Source organism: Hemiscyllium ocellatum, chromosome 1 (genome assembly GCF_020745735.1).
Source record: "Hemiscyllium ocellatum isolate sHemOce1 chromosome 1, sHemOce1.pat.X.cur, whole genome shotgun sequence".
In the NCBI taxonomy this organism is placed as follows: Eukaryota; Metazoa; Chordata; class Chondrichthyes; order Orectolobiformes; family Hemiscylliidae; genus Hemiscyllium; species Hemiscyllium ocellatum.
Genome location: NC_083401.1, coordinates 108,698,951 through 108,724,036, shown reverse-complemented (window position 1 = coordinate 108,724,036; position 25,086 = coordinate 108,698,951). Strand labels below are relative to the sequence as shown.

Below are 25,086 nucleotides of genomic sequence, written 5' to 3'. Positions count from 1 at the left end.
TGATAACCATAGTGTTTTTTTCTGTATAAACTATCATTAGGCCAACAGTGAACTGAAAGTATACAACATCATATGGCATGTGACTGATACATCTGAAACACCAGGGTTATTGCAAGAACAATCTAGGAAATGTAACTAAAAGTAAAGTAAAATATATTGTAGATTAACATAATTTGCTGGAATGCAGTAGCATAGAGGTAACATTACTAGCCCAATGTAGTAAAACAAAACTGAAATTGAAAGCTAGCCCAATGGCAACTATGTAACCATTGCTGATTGTGCAAAAACCTATCTGGTTTACTAATGCACTTCAGGGAAGGAAATCTATCATCATTATCCAGCCTGGCCAACGTGTGACTCCAGACACACATTTCAGTAAAGTGCTTGACTTTTAAAGACCCTCTGAAATAGTTTAGCAAGCCACTCCAGAGCAAGAAATATTAGCCCAGGCAGTGACATCCATAATTCTTGAATGAATGAAACAGAAATCAGAAATACTTTTATGCTTAGTGCAAGTTTAGAAGTTTCATTATGTGTCAATGTCTTAAGTTAGAAAAATGTAGTTTCATAATGGCAGTCATGGGTTATTTTATCCTGTTCTGAATTTTTAAAAAAGCTTAGATAAATCCTAATAGATGCTGTGTTATTTCTATAGGGATATACTCAGAGTTTCCTTGATAGAAGTAATATCTCGATTTGTTTTCTTGTTTTTCTTTTCCATTAATCTCCTATCACTGACCTACTTTAACAAGACTACCCACGTAAGCTCACTCAAGAGTCAGCACTTCATGCATTTCTCAAGATATAATCAAAGTAATTCCTTCGTCGAACTATAATTACAATGCCTGTTTTAGATCTACAGCAGGCAAACTGATGTGCAAATATTCAGTAACAGCTGGACTCTAAACTTGCATTTATTACTTCAATTATTTTATTCTTGACGTTACAATACCTTGTATCTGCACTTCAATGCAATCAGGAAACTGTACTCAGATTTGAAGTTATGGTACAGTTCAAGTTTCTAGTAAACCAATTTTAGGTTCATAAGACGTAAAATCTTTAATAAACTAGAGTAAATGGGCAACATAATGGAATAGAATAATTTCGTTTTTTCAAACACTTCCATTCAAGAGTATTTAAGTCTGTCCAGTTTTATTAATACAAGACAAAAAGAGGATTTATCAGTAATAATGATCATTTTGCTTTAAGAAGGACTATGAGTAACCAGATTTAAAATGACCAAAAATGACTTAAACATTATCCTAAACCATTTAGTTTGGTTTAAGTCTAAAAATCTTAAACCTTAAGTCTTGTACTCTCTATCAAAATATTTAACTTCCTAAGAAGCTAATGAAAAAGCTTGCTTCTCAGTGTTTCTGTGTTACACTTTACAAAAGCGTGAAGCATCATAGTAAAGGCAAATGCAAGTGGTTTTGTGTATTTATAATTTTTTTTAAAAAATCTTTCACAATCTTTTCCAGCTAATTATGCTGGAATCTGTGCCCAAAGCTATAGAAACTTTCAGCATGTCACTTTCCATTCCACTCCATCCAATAAAGCGACACGAGCACTGTTCTATTGAGAAAATAGCTGCATTATTTTAGCAGAGAAAAACATTATTTGCTTTGTAAGCTATATTATTAACTGGTCGAGACAAAACACACACAAAAAAAATGCAAATGTTAAAATATCTTTTTAAAGTTGTTGTAAATGGAGGTCAGTTTACATCTGAAGAAAGAGACAATTAACATCTCTCACAGCTCAGCCCACAGGGATTCAAAAGAAGGTCTTTAATTTAAATTGCAACCTCGCTTTACAGTTGCTGTGCATCTAAAGGAAAATAAATCCTTGCAATTATACACTGTAGTCCCTTTCATCACCTTTGATCATCTTGAGGCAAAATTCTTCAAATATATTTTGAATTTGCATTATTGTTATTGATAGGTAACCAACTTCATCTTGCATTGCAAGTCTTCAATATAATTATCACTGCTGTTAGTCTTACAAACCATCATTGTTCAAAAAAAAAATTATGTCAACCTTCAACCCTGCATTTTCATTGAGCAAATCTACTTTGAGAGGGCTGCAATGCAGCAAATATAAACAATTAAACTTCAAAGTGGTACAATGTTACATACACTGATGGCAACTTGATTCTGTATATAACAGCATGCTTGAGTTTGCAGCTCAATGTTTCCATGCATTATCTAATTGCAAGCAAACCAATAAGTAGCAAGGCTCCCGAGGTAATCTCATAATTTGGAGATTCTGGTGTTGGACTGGGGTGTACCAAGTTAAAAATCACACAACACCAGGTTATAGTCCAACAGGCTTAATTGGAAGCACACTAGCTTTCGGAGCGACGCTCCTTCATCAGGTGAGAGTGGAGGGCTCGATCGTAACACAGAATTTATAGCAAAAATTTGCAGTGTGATGTAACTGAAATTATACATTGAAAAATTGATTGTCTGTTAAGCCTTTCATCTGTTAGAATACAGTGATAGTTTCACTTCTTTCATGTGTAAATCACTAAACTTTTCTTTAAATCAATTTTTCGATGTATAATTTCAGTTACATCACACTGCAAATTTTTGCTATAAATTCTGTGTTACGATCGAGCCCTCCACAATCACCTGATGAAGGAGCATCGCTGCGAAAGCTAGTGTGCTCCCAATTAAACCAGTTGGACTATAACCTGGTGTTGTATGATTTTTAACGAGGTAATCTCAGGAAGCAAGAATTCAGCACTGGCAAGATTGAAAACAAAACTTCACCAAGGTGAACAAACTGCAATATGGATTTAGATTTAATTTTGACTTGAAATGGCAGAAAACACAAAAGCCATCCAATTTCTTTCTATTCTAATTTGGAAGTCTTGAATTATTGCTTACTTTATACTGAATGATTCAGAAAAGGGGGGGGGGCGGAGTTGGATGCGTTCTTCAGTGAATGACATCAGTAACCAGACAGATCCTGGTGCTTTATACCTGTATAAAGCCAGGAAAGGCTATGACTTGTTTTTTCAAAAACAATCTGAGATCATGACAAGATATCTGGCTGTTTCCAGAACAGAGTAAACCGTTGTCTGTTAATGTATTTACATACATGAACACCAATATGCAATAGCACTTTTTGGTTTCTGCTTTTGCCAACATATGTCAATTATTTACTTCTGCATCATATGTATCCAGCAAATTTTTAACAAAAACAAATTCAATCTAGTTTCTTTAATTTGCTCCTTTCTTTCGATTAGCCATTCTAATAAGGTCATCATCCAAGCACTAAAACAGCAGCTTGAGAACATTTCCATAGTCACTAGATATCCTATTTGGTTACCTCCCTAGGAAGATACATTTGTCCAGGTAAAGAAGTAATCCTTCCCATCTCACCACTTCTCCAACAATTCATTAATTGACCTTCTAAAATGTCCAAGTGACAATCAACTGCTTATTTTTTGACAGCATTTTAAATGTTCCAAGACTTAAAAAGAGAACTTAGAAAACAAAATTAAAAGAACATTTCATTAAACTTGCTTTTAAAGCCTACTGAATGCACCTAGAATTATCAATGTGAACGATAAAGAAAATTTAACCTCAAGGAACAATGTGGAAATGCTTCACAAATGTCTTCTCATTTATGAAATTTAATATGAAGCAATATGTGCTCAAAAAGCTTATTTTGTGGTATTTGGAGACATCTACTGGCAAAACTACAGAAGTGCTGCAATCTTTTTCATGAGGAATTATTTTGACATCTTAAAAACAGGGGAATCTGATGTCGGTGTTTGAGAAAACTGCCTGGTGAAAACTGGGTCTTCAGTCATGAGAAGTCATAATCAATATGAAGATGAGTCTTAATCTGCGACTGACAGCAACTGGGAAACACAAAGATATCCCCCAAGACATCAAGGAGACCTGAGATACAGTTCAAAGGTTAAAATGAATTGTAGGGATCAGACTTAATGAGCTAGAAACTAGATAGTAATAATGAAGCTGGTGCATGTACCTGTTTACACAGAACAAAGCTACATATTGTAGCAAAAGTTTATTAAAAATAAATCAGGCATTATTGAATGTGGGGAGATGAAGGAGGGTGGAAATTCCATCTCTGACACTAAACACAGCAACTACCTTGGAAAGGGACATGCATCCTGGTGGAAGACATCAGAGATACTATCCAAATTAATGACAATGGCTGGAAAATGGAGGAAATGAGCTGGTGGTGTGAGGTTAATACAATGCAGAGGCCCTGCTTAATGGTCTGGGAAGCAGGTTCAAATCCCAGCTCACCAGCTGCTGGAATTCAAATTCAATTCATAAATCCGGAAATAAAAATAAATTTGTCTCAGTAATGGTGACCATATGAAAGAATCACCCACTTCATACAGGCTCATTAACAATACATTCATCCTTCCTCTGCTCCTAGCTTCTTCAGTTCACTTTTTGCCTCGTGTGTTGTTTCTTGCCCAGCAACCCAAAGGCAGCCTTACTAGGCCTCTGCAGTAAAGCAATTTTAAATGCTACTAAAAAGTTCACTTTGAAACAAAATCATAAAACAAGGAACACAAAGTCAGCAAACAGCTACAGCAAAGGCACGTTAACCTTTATTGTAAGGACACTGGAGTATGAGAATAAAAGAACCTTGCTATAATTGTATGGGTATTGTAACCACACTGGAGTGCTATTGTACAGTGTTGTTCTCCAAATGTTTGCAAGGATCCACTTGTCTTCAAGGCAATACAGGGAGGACAACATAAGCAAGGAAGCTATTGCTAATAAAACCTAAAGGAACACTGGTTAGGCCTCAGCTGGTGAATTTTGTCTGAATCAATGGCATTATGCTTTTGAAAAGATGTCAAGGTCCTGGTGAGGATATTGTGGAGATGTAAGACAATGCCATCAAGAATGTTGGATTTCAGTTATGTAGACAGAATGAAAAAATTGGGGTTGCATTTCTTAAAAGAGAAAGATAATGTGACACTTAACAGACATTGTTAAAACATTTTGTGATTTTTGAGAGAATAATTAAAGAGAACCCATTTCCAGTGACATATGGTTTAATTAATACAGATTTAAGACTATTAGCAAAAGGACACGAGGAAATGTCCTTTTGAAAAGAGAAAAATCACAGCAAGTTCTGCTTTAAAGATGTTGTCAAACAAGTCAATGGAAGCAGATTCAATAGCAGCATTCAATACAAGAATTGGACAAATTGTTGCAAAGGAAAAAAATACACAAAAATAGGAAAAGAGGGAACGAGTGGGCTGCGTTGGATAATTCCAACCAAGAGCCAGCACGAGTCTGATGGGCTCAATGACTTTCCCATGTGCTGTGTGATTCTTTAAATCCTTATACAATGAGCAAAGCCATTCAACAACACGATGAAGCATACTCACTGAATGCCACTGTCAAGTGTTGTCAACCATGGCTACCACACAGGCAGCCATGCACTGAGGCACACCATGTCGTGGCCACACAGCACTCAAGGATGTTGCATACATGAGTTTGTTTTTTTTAAAGAAAAACAGAGGACTGATACAGCCAAAACAGCTGCAACTGTAGATCCAGTGGCGATCTGGAGAGGAACTCTGGACTGTCATACCTACAGATGTCAAAAGCAACTTAAAAAAAAAGAGAAATGCACTACAAACTGACCTGTAATTCCCTGTGAGTACCTCAGTCCATGAACATGACAGGAAAAATAATGGTAGCAGTCTGTGCTTAAGACATACTTGTGTCTTCCCTGACAATAAACACAAACTGGGAATAAAAATGTGCTTCCATGCTGGTTTACGTGTATTTGTGACCTGACAAAATATGTGCGGACTAATGTGTTGGGAAGGTCACAGCTTTTGAGATTCTCTTGAATTCATTCAAGGCATCATCAGCATTAATTGCCCATCCCTAATTATCCAGAAGGCAGCTGGGAGTGAACCACATTGACTCTAGAATTACACCAGTCATTAAATACTCTTGCAACGCGGGTATAGAAAGAAAAAAAACGTTCTCCCAAGCTGAAAGCTGCTAGGCACAGCTGTTGAAAAGATCAGGGATAAATGAATTTCACTCTACCTGCAAAACCAAGGGTCCTAAAGTCTACAGTTCAACTACCAACATTAACATACCAGTAACAACTACAGTAAAGACCGCAATGTTCTTTCATTTAATCTTCACTCTTTTGATTAACTCAAGAAAGGCTGGCTAAATTAACTCCTTTTGAAACAAAAGTTCATTTGGTCTATGCAGAAGGAATTCTTTGTAAACTAAACTCATTGTGACCAATAGAGACAACGGGTGATGCCTGTTCATCCCTCACTCACTCAGGAGCTTGATAATTTGAAGTAAACTGCACTAATCTGGGAAGCTCTCCCGGGAACTGGTTGTAAAAAGCAAATGACAACAAAAGCATAGGAACCGCATTTATGCAATTCAATCAATGTTTAACATGCCACAGCACTCAATCTGGTTGGCTACAGATCATGATCCAACATGATAGATAGTAGGCCTCCGATGTGTTCAGTCATTGGTATTGTGCATTTCAAAGAAGGCTGGCAGTGATGAATGTTTAGAACGGAAACCCAGGGAAGGTAATCAACACTTTTGTCACCAGCCATTTGGTGAGAAACTCAAATAAGGAACACACAAAATGGACTGTGTATTTTCCTTTTCAACTTTAGGTTGAATCAGATTACCTGAAATGGTTTTTAGAGGACTGGTACATTTTTGTACTTCCACACATTGCTTTTAAGGATTATAATGAATTTGACTCGCTCTTGCAAAGAGGTATTGCGAAAAAAAAATTAAAATTGGCAAGAAATGACTGACAAAAATGGATACTTTAATTGCATCACTATTCAAGACCAAATGTGTGAAGGAAGATAAATTATACACAACAAGGTCTCTTCCAAAGCTGTTTAAACACATTCTCCATCAACATCTGACACAGGTTAAGGAAACTAAGCAATGCTTTTTGAAAAACCAAAAAAAAAATGGAAATTGCTGGTAAAATTCAGCATGTCTGGCAGCTTCTGAAGAAGGGTCACAAGACCCAAAATATTAACTCTGATTTCTCTCCACAGATGCTGCCAGACCTACTGAGATTTTCTGAGCAATTTATGTTTTTGCTTCGGATTTCCGTTATCCCAGTTCTTTTGTTTTTTTTAATGCTTTTTTTAAAAATAGGTTTTTCTTTTAAAATAATGCAAGTTTTCAGGTCATAAATTTGTATGATATGCCATCTCCAGGTTATGTTTTTCCTATTTTCAAACAGGAGTTTTGATTTTTAACTGAAGAATTTCATGGTTCACCTAATTTTAGAAAGGCTGAATAGAATACCTGTATGTAATATGTGACTGAATTGTGATACGTTACTGCCTACACCCTTATAAATATGTGTACTTGCCACACCAGCTGGAGTCACCATGGAGGATTCTTCTTCTCGAACCTTCCTCTTGACTAAAGATATGGTTGACCCTCAGGTTAGACCACCACCAGTCACCTCCCTCTAATGTGAGAGTAGCTCTATGGTCTGGTAAGACTATGGTGATTTTACCTTTTTACTTGAAATGGATACTAGCCACATTGAAGATATTGAACAATGTTTTGTTAAAAGTCAAAGTGATCCAGATTTTAAATGGTTATTTTGTTTTCTTTTGTTATATATCACTTTCTTTGCAAAGAATGTATAAAAAGAACTCAGCATCTTAAAATTAACAGGATGCAATGAAACAGAATCCTTTTACATCAGGGATTACATTTATGTAACCACTGCAATCTCATTACTGTCCTCATGAATCTACAGAACAATGCTAACAATTCGCCAGTGGACCATAAAACTAAAACAACAATTTTGTGCATATTGTAAAACAAACACATGTCCTTTATTAACAGCATTCAGTGTCAATCTTGGCTCAAAAATACCAATTTCTATTATGTGATTCCCAGAAAGCGAATTCCTCCCAATTCCGTAAAATTGATTCTTAGGAATTTCAATATTTCTACTTCAACTTTCTTCCAGGGGTGTATCAGAAACCCATACTCATTAACAGAAGGAATTGTTTATCTTTTTTGCCTGCATATTCACATCGGAAATTTAATCATTCTCAATTTATTCTCTCGTGATACTGGTTACACATTTCTTCCGTAGCCTAGCAGATGGAACAAGCATTTGTGCCCACCTCACAGAAAAGGTCCATGTCTGATGCGTATTTTGAAATCCAGTGCCAATGTCATTGAGAGACAGAAAATTTAATCAGCTGAAATTGAACCAGAGCAGATGCTATCAAAGCCAGAAGCATGCAACAATTTACAAAATGAAAACTGAGCCATAAATTCTAACATTTCTGGAAGGCTTATATTACAAGACCCACAACAATCTCTTAGAGTCTACTCCACAGTTAAGATATAGCTGACTTTAGCAAGGATAAAAAAAAGCACAAACAAATCGAGAAATGTTCAGCACACAACGGTCGTCAGGTATGCAGGAGAAGCTCTGTAGCGGGCAGCATCAATGGGTGACTAACCTCCCCCGTGGCTGGAAAATGATCACATCAAAGTAAAATTAATTATTTTTAAAGTGGCGGAAACAATAAGTCAAGGATGGTCAAGTCAATTATCAATTATGAATTAACACAATTATCTCATCCTAGGGATGCACTAGGGAATAAGCAGCTAGCTCCACACTCAGTTTTTCACCCCTTTCCTATTTAGCTTATTGTATGTGGAGAACCAGGAGGCTTTGTAACTACTCATTTTCCAACATGCAATTAGGTTTTTAATGGATTTCTAAAACTGGGAACTTCCTCTATATATTTTCAATTCAATTGCATTATGCAGGATTGGGAAAAAAAAATCAACAAATTAGGAGCCAAATTTCTTTGCCATGGTACAGGAGAATAGTTATAAAATATCGAGGTAACAGTTATAAATAGGCCTGGCACAGTGGCTCAGTTAACACTGCTGCCTAACAGCGCAGCCTTGGGCGTTTGTCTATGTGGAGTTTGTGTATCTTCCCCATGTCTGCGCGGGTTTCCTCCGGGTGTTCCAGTTTCCTCCCGCAATCCAAAGATGTGTAGGTTAGGTGAAATGGCCATGCTAAATTGCCCATCATGTTCAGGGATGTATGGGTTAGAGGCATTAGTCAGGGGTAAATGTAGAGTATTAGAGTAGGGCACTGGGTCTGGGTGGGTTACTCTTCAGACAATTGGTGTGGACTTGTTGGGTCAAAGGGCCTGTTTCCACACTGTTGGGATTCTTGATTAAGGTGTTTCATTGCTATAATGTCAGCTCATTTAATACATCTTTTCTTCAGAAGCAAGTGTTTACCACCTTGAAACATTGTTCTGCAGCGTCTACCAGAATGTTGCAGTATTTAACAAAGTATGTGTACGTGTCTTCATACGGAGACAATGAGGTCTGCAGGTGCTGGAGACTGGAGTTGAGTGTGTTTTCCTGGAATAGCAGTTACCCATGTATTTGACACTGCAGCAGTCATTTCCTCCCTGCTGGTAGTTCCCATTGGTGACATCAGCAGCTGAGTACCCAACATAACATTGCCCTCCCTGCCCGTGATGTCACTTCCATCCCATTAACTTAACTAAAAGTACCACTTCCACCCCCTTTCTAAGTACCACCTCCTTTGGTGATGTCACTGCTGACCCCTTAGCCACACCCACTCAAGCCACTCTCCCTGCCCCCATCTTGAACTCCAGCCCCACTCCAGGTCCTAGCTCCCATTCTTGCCGAGTCTTCACCATTCCCTCAGACCTCCCCCTCACTGAGGACGAATGTTTACACCTCAGTAAAGGCTTCACTTTACCTTTATCCCTCGAAGGTCCCAGATTGATAAGTTCAACACATGTTGCAGCCTTGAACGTTTCTTCCGCCACCTCCGCGTCCCTGCTTACTTTTTTAACCCAGACATCCGCCTACCCACTGAGGACCCCTTCTCTCGCCTCCAACACACCCCATCCACCTGGACATCCAGTGCTGGCCTGCTACCTGCCCTTGACCTCTTCATTTCAAACTGCTGCCGTGACATCGACCGCCTCAACCTGTCCAACTGTCTCACCCACTCTAACCTCTCGCCCTCATAATGTGCAGTCCTCCACTCCTTCCACTCCAACCCTAACCACATCATCAAACCAGCGGATAAAGGGGGTGCAGTGGTAGTGTGGCGCACTGACCTCTACATCGCTGAAGCCAGGCACCAAGTTAAAGACAACTCCTCCTACCACCCCCCTCAACCATGACCTCACACCCCATTACCAAACCATCATCTCCCAGACTGTACACAATCTCATCACCTAAGGAGATCTCCCACCCACAGCTTCCAACCTACCTTGTAATTCCTGCGCTCACTCTGGGCGCTTTGTTATTTGGTGCATAGGAGATACACAACTTAAATTAAAATAGTTTGCAACAAAACTTTGGTTATTATTTTTAATAATTTATTCAATACTAAGATACCAAATTCCAATTAGAAAAAAAGTGTGTCTCCCACACAGTGATCACTGAGGATGCTTGATTTTCTCAGGATTGAAACAGTATAGCGTGTCATGGACAACATATGCCTTGCTGTGGATCTGTATGAAATCTGTTTTGTCCCTTTCAGAGCACACAGCAGACTAATTACTGTGCTTTACCGAGGATAATTAGAAACTAATTGTCCTTGGGTAAACAACACTGCAAACACTGACCGACGTGCTGACAGTTAACAACACTGCAGCTCTTCAAATTAACTATTACACCCCAGCAACAAATAACGGTTTACTTTTTCTAAATTGCAAATGCATCTGAATCAAACATTATTCAACAATTCAAAGATTTCGGAATGACCTGCTCCCAGACACTCTGCAACCAGATTAAAGCAGGTGACACAGAGGCAGCACATGCCATCTCAGCAGACACACTTCACTCTCCTGTTCTTCCTGCTTTGGCTGTGCTCATCATTTCTTTTCCTCACAACATTTCTAAACCTGCTCTGTGACACACCATCTGCACTGACTACCAACTTCTCACTCTTTCCGTAGCATGCTTGGCCAACTAATTAAAAAGAAATATTGATTGTAAGTTCTTTTTAATCCATGTTAAACCATGGGAGAAAGAGAAGAATATTTTTCCTCATCATGTAATTGAGAAAAATGCTTCTCTAGAATTTGAATCGCATTCAGTTTGAGTTTCATATTTGCAACTCAGGTAAAACTGCAAATTATCATTTGTGATTTAGAGATATCAATATCATTCTTTGAAAGTTTGGATTTCAAATTAATGTCATTTGCTTTTTGGTTACCTGTGTGCAGAGGCTAACAAAAAAGGTCAAAGAGTCTTTCCAACTCAGCAATCTAATTTTGTATGTGTCAGAGAGCAAGGAGGGAGAAAGTGAGGACTGCAGATGCTGCAGAAATTAGAATCAAAAAGTGTGGTGCTGGAAAAGCGCAGCAAGTCAGATAGCATCCAAGATGCTGGAGAGTTGTTGTTTTGGGCATAAGTATTCCTGATCAAGGGCTTATGCTTGAAACGTCGAATCTCCTGCTCCTCAGATGCTACTTGACCTGCTGTGCTTTATCAGTGCAGCAAATTTTGACTCTGTGTCAGACAGCAGGTGACTTCAAACTCCCTGGAGTGTTAATGGAAGGTTGTTGGTTTTCAGCTTTGTTGTGCATCACCCTAATTGTTTAGGGTTTTTTAGCTCAGTTTTAATTTAAAAATATTCACTTGTGGGATGTGGGCATTGGTGATTAACCATCATCTTTAGCCCATCCCTAGTTGCGCTTGAGAATGTGATGAAAATTTGCAATGCAGAGTGTTACCAACGATGTAATTTCACCTCACAACAGGAAATAAACATTGAAAGACATTAGCTTGCTTTTGGTTTAAAATAATTGATTGATTTTAATTTAGAAAAGCCCAAATTTAACAGTTTTATGGCAGTTTTGAAGGAGATCTGAAGTAGGTCAACAACAAATATAGTTTCTTTCCTATAAAGGATTATAGGACAGTTCAAGGAAAGCTCTATTACCTTAGTGTAAATGTTTAACATGTAAAATTTCCAGATCAGGAGTGTTTGTTTAGAATTCAGCAGATTATTAAGAGTATTGGTATTTCTGTATTGAGAGTACTCATGTAATATTTCATACTTCACAGAAATGAACTACAGAGAAGCCATAAAATCAAACCTAAAAGATTTGACATGGAAAGATAATTTATCTGGATTTGGAACACAAATAATGGCATGGGAAATAGCTGTAACTTTGTTTAGCTGTGTTTCAAAATCTCTCACCCTGTTCTGCTTTTAGATTGTTTGCATATTTGTTATATTGTTTATTGCACATAGTAAACATTTTTGTGAGAAAACATTTGTAGCGTTATGTTTATTTTTCAGTGAAGTGCTACAGTAAATAAAATTTAAATGTTAAGAGGGGTGATCCATCCAGCCAGGTTTCATCCTGGTATCTGAGTTCCCTAATTGTAACATTAGCTGAGATCAATACAAAATACATTATCGAAGATAGAACTAGCATTATATATTAGTCCATGAATATTGGGGAAGGTAAATCAAAAACGTTTAAAGCAGGCATTTCAAACTAGCTTTGCAGTTTTCAGTTCACTATGGCCAATAGTGCATTTGTGAGCCATAGAGTCATAGAGATGTACAGGATGAAACAGACCCTTAGGTCCAACCTGTCCATGCCGACCAGATATTCCAACCCAATCTAGTCCCACCTGCAAGCACCCCACCCATATCCCTCCAAACCTTTCCTATTATATACCCATCCAAAAGCCTCTTAAATGTTGTAATTGTACCAGCCTCCACCACATCCTCTGGCAGCTCATTCCATACATGTACCACAGTCTGTGTGAAAAGGTTGCACCTTAGGTCTCTTTTATATCTTTCCCCTCTCACCCTAAACTTATGCCCTCTAGTTGTGGACTTAACCACCCCAGGGAAAAGACTTTGTCTATTTATCCTATCACTACCCCTCATGATTTTGTAAACCTCTATAAGGTCACCCCTCAACCTCCGACGCTCCAGGGCAAACAGCCCCAGCCTGTACAGCCTCTCCCTATAGCTCAAATCCTCCAACCCTAACAACATACTTGTAAATCTTTTCTGAACCCGTTGAGGTTTCACAACATCTTTCTGATAGGAAGGAGACCAGAATTGCACGCAATATTCCAACAGTGACCTAACCAATGTCCTGTACAGCTGCAACATGACCTCCCAACTCCTGTACTCAATACTCTAATAAAAGAAAGCATACCAAACACCTTCCTCACTATCCTATTCACCTGTGACTCCACTTTCAAACAGTTATGAACCTGCACTCCAAGGTCTCTTCGTTCAGCAACACTCCCTCGGACCTTACCATTAAGTATATAAGCCCTGCTAAGGTTTGCTTTCCCAAAATGCAGCACCTCGCATTTATCTGAATTAAACTCCATCTGCCACTTCTCAGCCCATTAGCCCATCTGGTCAAGATCCTGCTGTAATCTAAAGTAGCCTTCTTCGCTGTCCACTACACATCCAATTTTCGTGTCATCTGCAAACTTACTAACCGTACCTCTTATGCTCACATCAAAATCATTAATATAAATGACAAAAAGTAGAGAACCTACCACCAATCCTTGTGGCATTCCACTAGTCACAGGCCTCCAGTCTGAAAAACAACCCACCACCACCACCACCCTCTGTCTTCTACCTTTGAGCCGGTTCCGTATCCATAAGGCTAGTTCTCCCTGTATTCCATGGGATCTAACCTTGCTAACCAATCTCTCAAGGGGAACCTTGTCGAATGCCTTACTGAAGTCTATATAGATCACATCCATCACTCTGCCCTCATCAATCCTCTTTGTTACTTTTTCAAAAAACTCAGTCAAGTTTGTGAGACATGATTTCCCATGCACAAAGCCATGTTGACTATCTCTAATCAGTCCTTGCCTTTCCAAATACATGTACATCCTGTTCCTCAGGATTCCCTCCAACAACTTGCCCACCACTGAGGTCAGGCTTACTGGTCTATAGTACCCTGGCTTGTCCTTACAACCCTTCTTAAACAGTGGCACCATGTTAGCCAACCTCCAGTTGTCCGGCACGTCATATGTGACTATTGATGATACAAATATCTCAGCAAGAAGCCCAGCAATCACTTCCCTAGCTTCACACAGAGTTCTAGGGTACACCTGATCAGGTCCTGGGGATTTATCCACTTTTACACATTTCAAGACATCCAGCACTTCCTCCTCTGTAAAATGGACATTTTGCAAGATGTCACCATCTATTTCCCTACAGTCTATACCTTCCATGTCTTTTTTCACAGTAAGTACTGATGCAAAATACTCGTTTAGTTTCTCCCCCATTTTCTGCGGCTCCACACAAAGGCCGCCTTGCTGATCTTCGAGGGGCCCTATTCTCTCCCAAGTTACCTTTTTGTCCTTAATGTATTTGTAAAAACCCTTTGGATTCTCCTTAATTCTATTTGCCAAAGCTATCTCATGTCCCCTTTTTCCCCTCCTGATTTCCCTTGTAAGTATACTCCTACTGTCTTTATCCTCTTCTAAGGATTCACTCGATCTATCCTGTCTATACCTGACATATGCTTCATAGCATACCCAGTGACATCATAAACTGGAACAGATATCTCCTATGTCAGGATGCATTTGCACAGCTAAGATTATTATGTTCTGTGTATATCAGTGAGCATGTGCAACTGGCTCATTTGCAGGGATGATATTTAGCAAAGAAACGGACCTTTCTGTTATAAGGTTGTGGGAGGGGAATGGAAGACTGGGCGGAGGAGATGAAGAGGCTACGGGGACTATGTGTGAGAGCATGAGACACACTGCTGGGATAGATTAACTTAAAAATAGAATAAAACCCTTATTTTGTCATACAGGGTACTGATTTTAATTCCTACAGCATAATCTTTATACAGGTCATTGCTTCATTTCACTTGTTGATTATGTTGACTTGTTTCTGCTATTTGCACCACCTTTGGCAGGTGGGTAGCATTAAATAGTATATTTTGCATTTGCCTTGAATGTTAATAAGCTATACTAAGGATTATAATTGGATTATACTAGTTTACTACCACTAACTATGCTCAGAGAATAATCCCCGCATTGAAACAGGTAGATCCAAGCAATAAGTAATACTGGGCCCCACAGCTCACCCAAATTGAAGTTGCAACTGCAGATGTGTAGTTTACAAACAATAGTCTAAATACTCTAAGCAGTCTTAACATTTTCAGTAAAAACTATGTGACTCTATCAAGATGCTTCATTGCACAAAAGAAAATCTTCCAAATGCCCATTCCTTGATGCTGAAGAAAATGGGTACAATTGATCTCACTTGAACCATTTGATGAGGCAACTTAATGGAAACATATCTGAGAGTATGAGATACAAGATATTTAGCTGGAGATTTCTTCTGTGCTCTGTGAAACAAAAATTGATTTTAAAATTTAATATAGGATTCAATAGCAAAGTGCAACGACCAAGTTCATTTCCCATCAGAAATGCTACATGTACACCACAATTCATGTGGAGTGCACCCTATCCAAGTAAAACAGGACCTATTTCATGTCAAACAAAGGGTGCCAATGGGTCATGAAAACTTAAAACTTGGACAATTGTTACACTAAATGACAAAAGACAAGAGTGCTGGCAGACTCGTACAGCTAACTTTCCAGCCCACTTAACTCAGGAGCACTGGACGCGACCAATTTTGATGTCATAGTCTGACAGTCATAGAATCATGCAACATGGAAACAGATCCTTTGATCCAACTCGTCCATGCCAACCAGATATCCTAAATAGATCTAGTCCAATTTTTCCAGCATTTGGCCCATCTCCTTCTAAACATTCCCTACTCGTAGACTCATCCAGATGCCTTCTAAATGCTATAATTATAGACATAGAAAAGTACAGCATAGAACAGGCCCTTTGGCCCATGATGTTGTGCAGAGATTTAATGCAAAATATAGTAACTTAACCTACGTACCCCTCAACTCACTGCTATTCATGTGCATGTCCAGCAGTCGCTTAAATGTCCCCAATGACTCTACTTCCACCATCACCGCTGGCAACACATTCCATGCATTCACAACTCTTTGTGTAAAGAACCTACCTCTGACGTCTCCTTTATACCTTCCTCCTAATATCTTCAAACTATGAATCCTCATACTAGTTCATCCTGCCCTGGGGAAAAGTCTCTGGTTATTGACTCCATCTATTCCTCTCATTATTTTGAACATCTCAATCAGGTCTCCTCTCTTCCTCCTTCTCTCCAGAGACAAAAGTCCGAGATTATTCAACCTTTCTTCATAAGGCAAGCCCTCCAGTCCAGGCAGCATCCTGGTAAACCTTCTTTGCACCATCTCCAAAGCCTCTGTGTCTTTCCTATAGTAGGGCGACCAGAACTGGACACAATATTCCAAGTGTGGTCTCACCAGGGACTTGTAAAGCTGCAGCAAAACCTCACGGCTCTTAAACTCAATCCCCCTGTTAATGAAAGCCAAAACACTATATGCTTTCTTAACAACCCTATCCAGTTGGGTGGCAACTTTGAGGGATACCAGCCTCCACCAGCTCCTCTGGCAGCTCATTCCATTCATGCATCAAGCTTTGTGTGAAAGAGTTGCCCCTTAGGTCCCTTGTAATCTTTCCACTTTCACTGTAAACGTATGCCCTCTAGTTTTGGACTACCGTAACCAGGAGAAAAGACTTTGTCTATTTACCCTATCCATGCCCCTCATGATTTTATAAACCTGTATAAGGTTACCCCATAGCCTCCAATGCTCCAGGGAAAACAGCCCCAGCCTACTCGGCCTCTCCCTACATCTCAGATACTCCAGCCCTGGCAACATTCTTCCCAATCTTTTCTGAACCTTTTCATGCTTCACAATATCTTTCCTATAGCAGGGAATGCCATATTCCAAAATCCCTAACCAATGTCCTGTACAGCTGCAATATGACCTCCCAATCAATGCACTCCGGGTACAAATTAACATAGGGCTCAATTCAATCATTTTTCTGTGGTGTAATATGAAATTGTGAAAGAATTACTGTCATACGACTATAACTGATAGCAGAATTCAAATGATCTACTTATTCCCTGTAACTTAATCCTCAGAGGTGGTTTCTTTTATAATTGCTGCTCAGTTTAAAGACAGGTTAACTAATTTGCTTGAGCAGATTAAAAAAAATCACTTTTGAGTTACACAAAAGTGACAACTGCCATTTTCAGAATATAATAATTGTAGGAACATTTTTTTTAAAAAGCAGCCCTTTCTATTTACATAAAGAGAAGCTAATCACAAGTATTCTTCTCTATTTAACCGCAATGGAAATAAAAAGAGCTGGAATGAGCACTGGATAAACAAGGCCAGGAGAATTAAACATCTAAAAGAAAAATCAAAAATGTAATGGGAACTGACAAGATAGATGCAAGTAAGTGTCAGAATATAGATTGTTCAAAATGATTAAAGCAACTATTTCTCAAACAAGAGATTTAAATACATTTCAGTAGGCAGAGAATCTGGATTGGTCCCCTGGAGAAGATCCTGATCTCAGCTACGAAGTCTAAGAAAATCAATGAAAAACTGAAGCACCTCCTAAGAGGGAAGGGGAAAACATGGAAGGTAATTCATCAACACATCTCTTTTTTGCTACTTGGAGCATCTAATATTAGAGATGTGGGGGGGGGGGGGGGGGGGGGGGGAAACTTTCCCCAGGAGGGATCAGGCTTTTTTACAGTTTGGGATCTTTACTTTGCTTATGAAAGGATATTTGAATTCAGTTAGGTTTAATACTGCTTTAGAAACAAGTGAACTTGAATAAATTTTCTTTTTAATAAATGCCCACAGGCTGCAGGTAATGAATAAATGTATTACATCAAGTTCTAGCAGTTGGAAGGAGTAACAAAAGCAAGTAGCCAGTTTACAAAAGGCATGAGATACTCAGAATATGTTTTTACCCCTGCTTTTGGAGAATGAGCAAGACTGAATGGAGTTAATGTGACCTGCTTTGATTTTTTTTATTGTGAATTCAATTACTGTCTAAAATCAGTGGGTAATATTTTTCCTGCCCTTGAATGTTATGGTTAATGGATGGCAGTGTGGAGAATATAGTGAAAATGAAAAGTCTAATTTTTGATGCCAGGAGAAGAAAGTCCAATTTTCCCGTCAAGCTTTAAACAGCCTGACAAGAACCTCACAAATCAGCATGGAACACCTTATTTCCATACATTTGTATCTCTTCATGAGGCAATCTCACCTCATTTATATGCAGGTCATGATTCCTCCATGCCTTGGGGAGAAACTATATGGAAACATTTCCTGGTTCAAAGTCTGAGAAGTTCTCTGGTGGGTGCAACTTACTACTTGTTTCTGTGGGCTTCCATTGGAAAGTTCATTTACCAGCGTCTCACTGTATGCTCCAACAGCAATGACTGACTGCACTCTTCGTTCACAATCCATAAAAGACAAGCCTCATCACATCACCATCATATGCGATCTTGGATGAACTCCTAATGAATCTCTCACTAATCATTATATTTGCAGCCAAACATCACTTTCCACTGCCAAGTTCCTACCAGGTATGTACACAGGATGAAACTCATTGCTCATGGCTTATTTTGAGTGTTAACTTACTTTCCTCATTACCCAGCATCTCTCCTTTACTTGCTAATACATTGCTGATATAGCAAGAACTTACAAAGATGTTATCTTTGCATTGACTTGCTTCTTAGCATCGACAGAAAAACCACAAAATTCACCATGACTGTTGGCACTGAATAGTCAAGCAGTGAACATGTTGATGTATGGCACTAGGTTATGTCAATGTCACTCCTGCGCCATGTGCTAGCAACATACATGGCAAACAGACCCGCATGTTCTTCAAACAAAAGCCCTAATCAATGTCCTGTACAGCTGCAACATGACCTCCCAACTCAATGCACTCCAGGTACAAATTAACACAGGGGCTATTGCAGAGCCTGGGATGTGAGGACTGATGTATGAGGAGAGATTGATTTGGTTTGGGATCCCAAAACTAAAGGGCATAGGTTTAAGATGAGAGGGGAAAGATTTAAAGGGTCCTGAGGGGCAAATTTTCTCACAGAAGGTGCTGCATGTATGGAATAAGCTGCCAAAGGAAGTTATGGAGGTACAACTACAACATTTAAAATGCATCTAGATAAGTACGTGATTAGCAAGGGTTTAGAAGGAAATGGGCCAAATGCTTTCAAATGGGGCCAGATTAGTTTAGGATATTTGCTCAGCATGGACAAGTTAGACCAAAGTGTCTGTTTTCATGCTGTATAACTTTATGACTTTATGGTTTGGATTGCATTCCTTGGAGTATGGAAGAATGAGAGGGAATCTCATAGAAATCCATATATTGCTAACAGAATTGGACAGGTTAGGTATAGGAAGCATGTTCCCAATGGTGGGGAACTAGGAGTCATAGGTTAAGGATAAGGGATAAAAACTTTTTTATGAGGAGAAATTTCTTCACACAGAGAGCAGTGAGTCTGTAGAATTCACTCCCACAGAAAGTGGTTGAGGCTAAAACATTATGGGTTTTCCCAAGGAGGAAGTAGTTATATCTCTTGCGGCTAAAAGGTTCGATTGATATTTGGAGGGGTGAGGTGGGAGAACACGGTGAATTTAGGATATTGAGCTCAATTATCAGCTATAATCGCATTGAAAGGTGGAGCAGGTTCAAGGGTCAAATGGCTAATTCCTCTGCCTATCCTCTGTGAGCCTTGATAAATTTGTGCGTGCATACTGTAAATGGTACATAATGTTTGCAATATACATTGATGGTAGAAGGAATGAATGCTTGTGAATGTGGTGCCAATCACATGGGCTGCTTTGCATCAAACTACTACAGGAAAATAGAAAAAAACTAGTCAGATTGCCTGGTGTTGACCATGTACAACTGAAAAGTATATTTGCTGACATTTGGAGGCTTTTGTCAAAATTGGGACAGGAGTCGCAGAGATTAGTCAAGCAACAGCCGTCCAGTCATCGTTGTGAACTGTAACCAAGGACAAGAGCTAAGAATGCATTCTGGAATTAGAAACATACCTTATATTTGTGAGGTTTGTCTGATTAAACATCCCACCTTCCCCTAACTCGTTGTCACCTTACCAGTACAATTTTTATGTTGAATTAAACTCTAAAAAGTTTGGTTTTGAAGAGTGTTTTCTCAATGAAGAAAACGAGTACATATTGTTCAAGACAGTCTTAACAGGGAGGCTCTGTACTATGTACATGATTTTCTGTTAAAGAACCACAATTATCTTTTGTCAGTTTATAATTACATGAAGCATTATTTCTTTCTTCAAAAACATACAGGAGAATGGCCATTCAATTGGCTGGTTTGTTCAAGTATTGCTTCAGCGAACAGTCAGAGCACAGCTCATTAGCACAATGTCATGCATTGATGTATTGCCTTTCATCACGTAATCAAGCATCCCAAGGCATCTGACAGGAGTAACTGCGAAAATCAAGTTATATTATGGTCATTTTGAATCCTCTGAAATGATCCAGGAGTACTGATTGAATGTAGTCAGTGATAGGGAGAATCGATACAATTTGAGAATAGTACTGGACTCTCATGTTAATAAGTCATGTGGAGATTACTATAGCACCATTGAAACATTTTGCACGAACTGTCCAGGACATGGTGTATGTCGGCAAGGCAGCTCTCAAGCTCATCAACAGAAGTGTTGCAGTAATGAAGTGAACTACTTCAGGATGAAGCAAATTTAGAAATTCGAGAGAAGATTCGTGAAAAAAAACTAGGGCTGTTATTCCTCACAGAAGTTTAAAAATATAAAATACATTTTTTTTTAAACAGGTTAACCACAATGAAAGCTTCTAAGTCGTTACTTAACTTGAGGTACAAATGTAAATGTTGGAGGTAGTAACTGGTGTGTTGAAGAGGAGACAGCTGAAGACATTTATAGAAACTGTATTGTCTGCAATGACCTAATAATCCCCATCCTGTGTTATCTTAAACATTGAAGGGTGGGCTAGCAATGTGAATGAAGGGTTAATGTGCAGGAAAAGGTGTTATAATGAGAAGAGGGCAGATTGCATCTAATAAAGGCTAGAATCATAGAATCCCTACAGTGTGGTAGCAGGCCATTCAGCCCACACCGATCTTCTAAAGAGCATCTGACCACGCCTATCCAATCCCCATAACCCTGCAATACCCAAGGCTAATCCAATTAGCCTATACATCCTTGCACACTGTCAGCAATTTAGAATGGCAAATCCACCTAGCCGGCACATCCTTGGACTATGGGAGAAAACCAAAACACGAGGAGGAATCCCTCAAACACACAGGGAATATGCAACCTCCACACAGTCGTCCAAGGGTGGAATCAAACTCAGGTCCTTTCCGTTGTGAGGCAGCAGTGCTAACCACTGAGCCACCATGCCGCTCTTTGGAGTGCAGGTTCATAGCTCCTTGAAAGTGGAGTCACAGGTAGATAGGACAGTGAAGAAGGCATTTGGTATGTTTTCCTTTATTGGTCAATGTATTGAGTAAAGGAGTTGGAAGGTCATGTTGCAGCTGTACCGGACATTGGTTAGGCCACTTTTGGAATATTGCATGCAATTCTGGTCTCCGTGCTATAGGAAAGGTGTTGTGAAACTTGAAAGGGTTCAGAAAATATTTACAAGGATATTGCCAAGGTTGGAGGATTTGAGCTATTTTCCCTGGAGCATCGGAAGCTGAGGAGCATGGATAGGGTAAGTAGACAAGGTCTTTAGCCCAAAGTGGGGAGTCCAAAACTAGAGGGTATAGGTTTAAAGTGAGAGGGCAAAGATTTAAAAGGGACCTGAGGGGCAACTTATTCAAGCAGAGGGTGGGGAGTGTATGGAATGACCTGCCTGAGGAAGTGGTGGAGGCTGGTACAATTACAACATTTAAAAGGCACCTGGATGGGTATATGAATAGGAAGGGCTTAAGAGGAATATGGGCTAAGTACTGGCAAATGGGACTAGATTGGGTTAGGATATCTGGTCAGCATGGACGAGTTGAACCGAAGGGTCGGTTTCCATGCTGTACATCTCTGTGATTCTGAGTGAAGAACTTCTTTCTCATCTCAGTCTTGAGTGGCCTAACCCTTATTCTTAGACTGTGTTTCTACTCAATGAGCATCAATACACTCATCTACATTAAGATGATGTGGTGACAAGATGACAGACTTGTTACCAAATGGGCCTAACGGTTACGACAGAGTGGATGGCTGGGGCAAAGTGGGGTGTGTGTGTGTGTGTGTGTTTACAATATGTGAGATGGTGTCCAGAGGGAGAGAACAACAGTTCCACACACAAAGGGGTGGGTAAACGTCAGCCTGGGAGAAACAGTAGAGTTGTCTAGATTGAACGAAGTGCAGTTATTACTAGTATTCACTGCTCACAATGTGGTCTGTATACTGGGGACACGAACTTTGAAATGGGTGGTCACTTTGCCATTTCTGTTCTGACTGCAAGAATGACCATGAGCTTCCAGTTGCCAGAAAATTCAACACACATTCTTAGACCAACAACTCTGTCTCAGGCTTGCTGCATTGCTCCTGCAAAGCTCAGAGTCAGCTGGAAGACCCGTATCTGCCTGGGAACTCTGCAGCTTCCTGGACTCAAAATTGAATTCAATAATTCTAGGGCCTAAGCCCCTTCTCCTATGGCCTTACCCTGCTCCCCACACACCAGACCTTGTCATCACCTCGGCTGCTACAACTAACCACTAACTGTTAGCTCCTAATAGCCCTATTAGCAGCTATTCATTCCCCCAGACTAACCTTCACCCATTCCACCATCTGTCCAACTGCGTTTCTTTCTCTTTGGTCTCCATCTCCACCTATCATTTACTCGTCCCAGCCTTCCCCACCACCAGAATATATACCAACCTTTTCTGGGCTACAATCAGTTCTGAGAAAGGGTCACTGCACCCGAAATGTTAACTCTGCTTTCTCTCCACAGATGCTGCCTGATTTGCTGAAGGTTTCCTTACAATTTATGTTTTCATTTTCTTTCCATCCTGTTTTTGAAGTCCCAGGTTCTTCCTTAAAATAATTTCAGTTTCAGGCACATAGCTTTAGGTCATTTTTTTGTTGTCTTGCTGATCTATACCTGTTAATATTCTAATACCTCTATTTTAATAATTTTTATTTATGTGTTTACAATCAGTTCTTAAAGCTATTAGCAAAACAAATTGATTCTCCCTCATCCCGGTCTCTCAAACCCCCCTCATTGTCACATTCACTATCCCTGCCCCCACATTTTCCCATTTGCTTCCCCCCCCCACATCCCCCTAAAGCCCACTTTATTCAACAATGGCATTGTCACTCCCTAGATACATTAAAACACATGATCTATAGCACACCCCTCATCTCAGCAGAGCGACAGGGTTCCTGTTCAGAAGCCTCCATCATTCTGTCCAGCTTACATATTTCATTGGGTAGAAAAATCAAATCTCTCTGAAGCAACTAAATTAAACAATAATTTCATGGAAATGTCTGACTTCAATTTCACCAGAGGGAAAGATTTGTTCTCAAAAATAATGAAAACATAATCGTGTATGTTGAATATGTTTCAAGTTTATAAAAGTTTTGAGTTCCTAGACCTTACAATAAAAAGTAAATTGCAGAAAAACTATTCAAACAAGCCCAGTTTTAGAGAGGTGGATCCAGCAGCGGGAGATGTAACCATGACAATGGCAGCTGCCAGGCGGTGGTGGAGGACAATCAGCCCAGCGGTGAACAATGGTGCCTGAATGGTGATGCCTTCAACATTGCTTGGATCCTGTACAGATGGCAGCGAAGTGGTGTTAGACCGATGGTGGTACATACATTGTTGATGATGACCTGAATCAGAACTGCTGGACTCTCTAAGTTATATCATTCTATCTTTTTCCTTATTCTTAACACTATTCAAAATGGTGCTGGATCATGGTAACAGTGAAAAAGCTTTTCACTGTAAAATACATGTGATGATAAAGTCAGGCAGGCATTCATAATAAACAAACAATCAGCTAAGATCTAGTAATCATCATTTGACATATATTACTTGTAATAAATAAAGTGCACAGCAATGAGATTTGACGCAACTAATGAATCTTGAGGTTGTGCTCCCAGAGATTTTCCTGGTTGGTTATGATCACTTTAAAAACAAGCTAAGCAATACTAACTTGCACCAAGGAGAGAAGGGAATCAAATCCCACTGCACCCAACTCCCCTCCTCCACTCCCAACACACTTCAATGAGATCCTAATCTCAGCAGGAAAAGGGAAATAGAGGGAGAACTATCCATGGGTCACATATCATTTTTCCAGAAGTTGCCTTAAAAGGATAGAAGAAATAATTTCAAATGAAGTCAAACTTATATGTTAGTTTGTTACCAGCCAACCATAATTCTTAAATATGCAGACTTTCGATGAGAAAAAAGTAATTATTCAGAATATTATCATTTGACGATTTTTTTAAAAAATCTAGATTCAGTTTATCATTGACAGTTTCTCAGGTCATGTACATCAGGTTCCCATTTCAGATCTACACGGTTACCTTCTCATTGTTGTAGTACGACAAATTCTCACCATCAAACTTAACCCATCGCTTCTGGAACACACAATTCCTGCAATAGAGTCGAAATAAAAGCAATGTGACTAAACTCTGTCAGTCAAACTTTAGTTAAATATATAGTTACATTGAAATTAAAACATTGAAGCACAAAAAAAATCTTCATTATTTTCAATATCTCATTGGGAAGTGGTCGTGTAGTTCTAAAGTCATTGGACGTTTAAAAACTAGAATTCCAGAGTATTATTCTGGTGACATGGGTTTGAGTCCTACCATGGCAGGCAGTAACAAATTCAATAAAAATCCAGAAGTACAAATATAACGGACCACCCTGTAACCATTGATGAACATCGTAAATACTTATTTAGTTCATTTGTACTTCCTGATCTCCCTTGCATATAACTCCAGACCAACAGGAATGTGTTTGACGCTGAACAATCCTCTGAAATGGCTAAGCAAACTACTCATTTCAAGGACAATTCAGGATAGGCA

At 39.3% G+C, this 25,086-nt stretch overlaps 1 protein-coding gene across 3 annotated transcripts in view; it reads right to left on the bottom strand.

Annotated features, from left to right (window-relative positions):
- Positions 1-25,086, bottom strand: part of arap2 (ArfGAP with RhoGAP domain, ankyrin repeat and PH domain 2) — a 309,350-nt gene that overhangs the window by 159,937 nt on the left and 124,327 nt on the right. For all 3 annotated transcript variants that reach the window (XM_060825023.1, XM_060825033.1, XM_060825042.1), the window contains exon 7: positions 24,580-24,649. In XM_060825023.1, the coding sequence (XP_060681006.1) occupies positions 24,580-24,649 (70 nt within the window). The remainder of the gene's footprint in view (positions 1-24,579; positions 24,650-25,086) is intronic.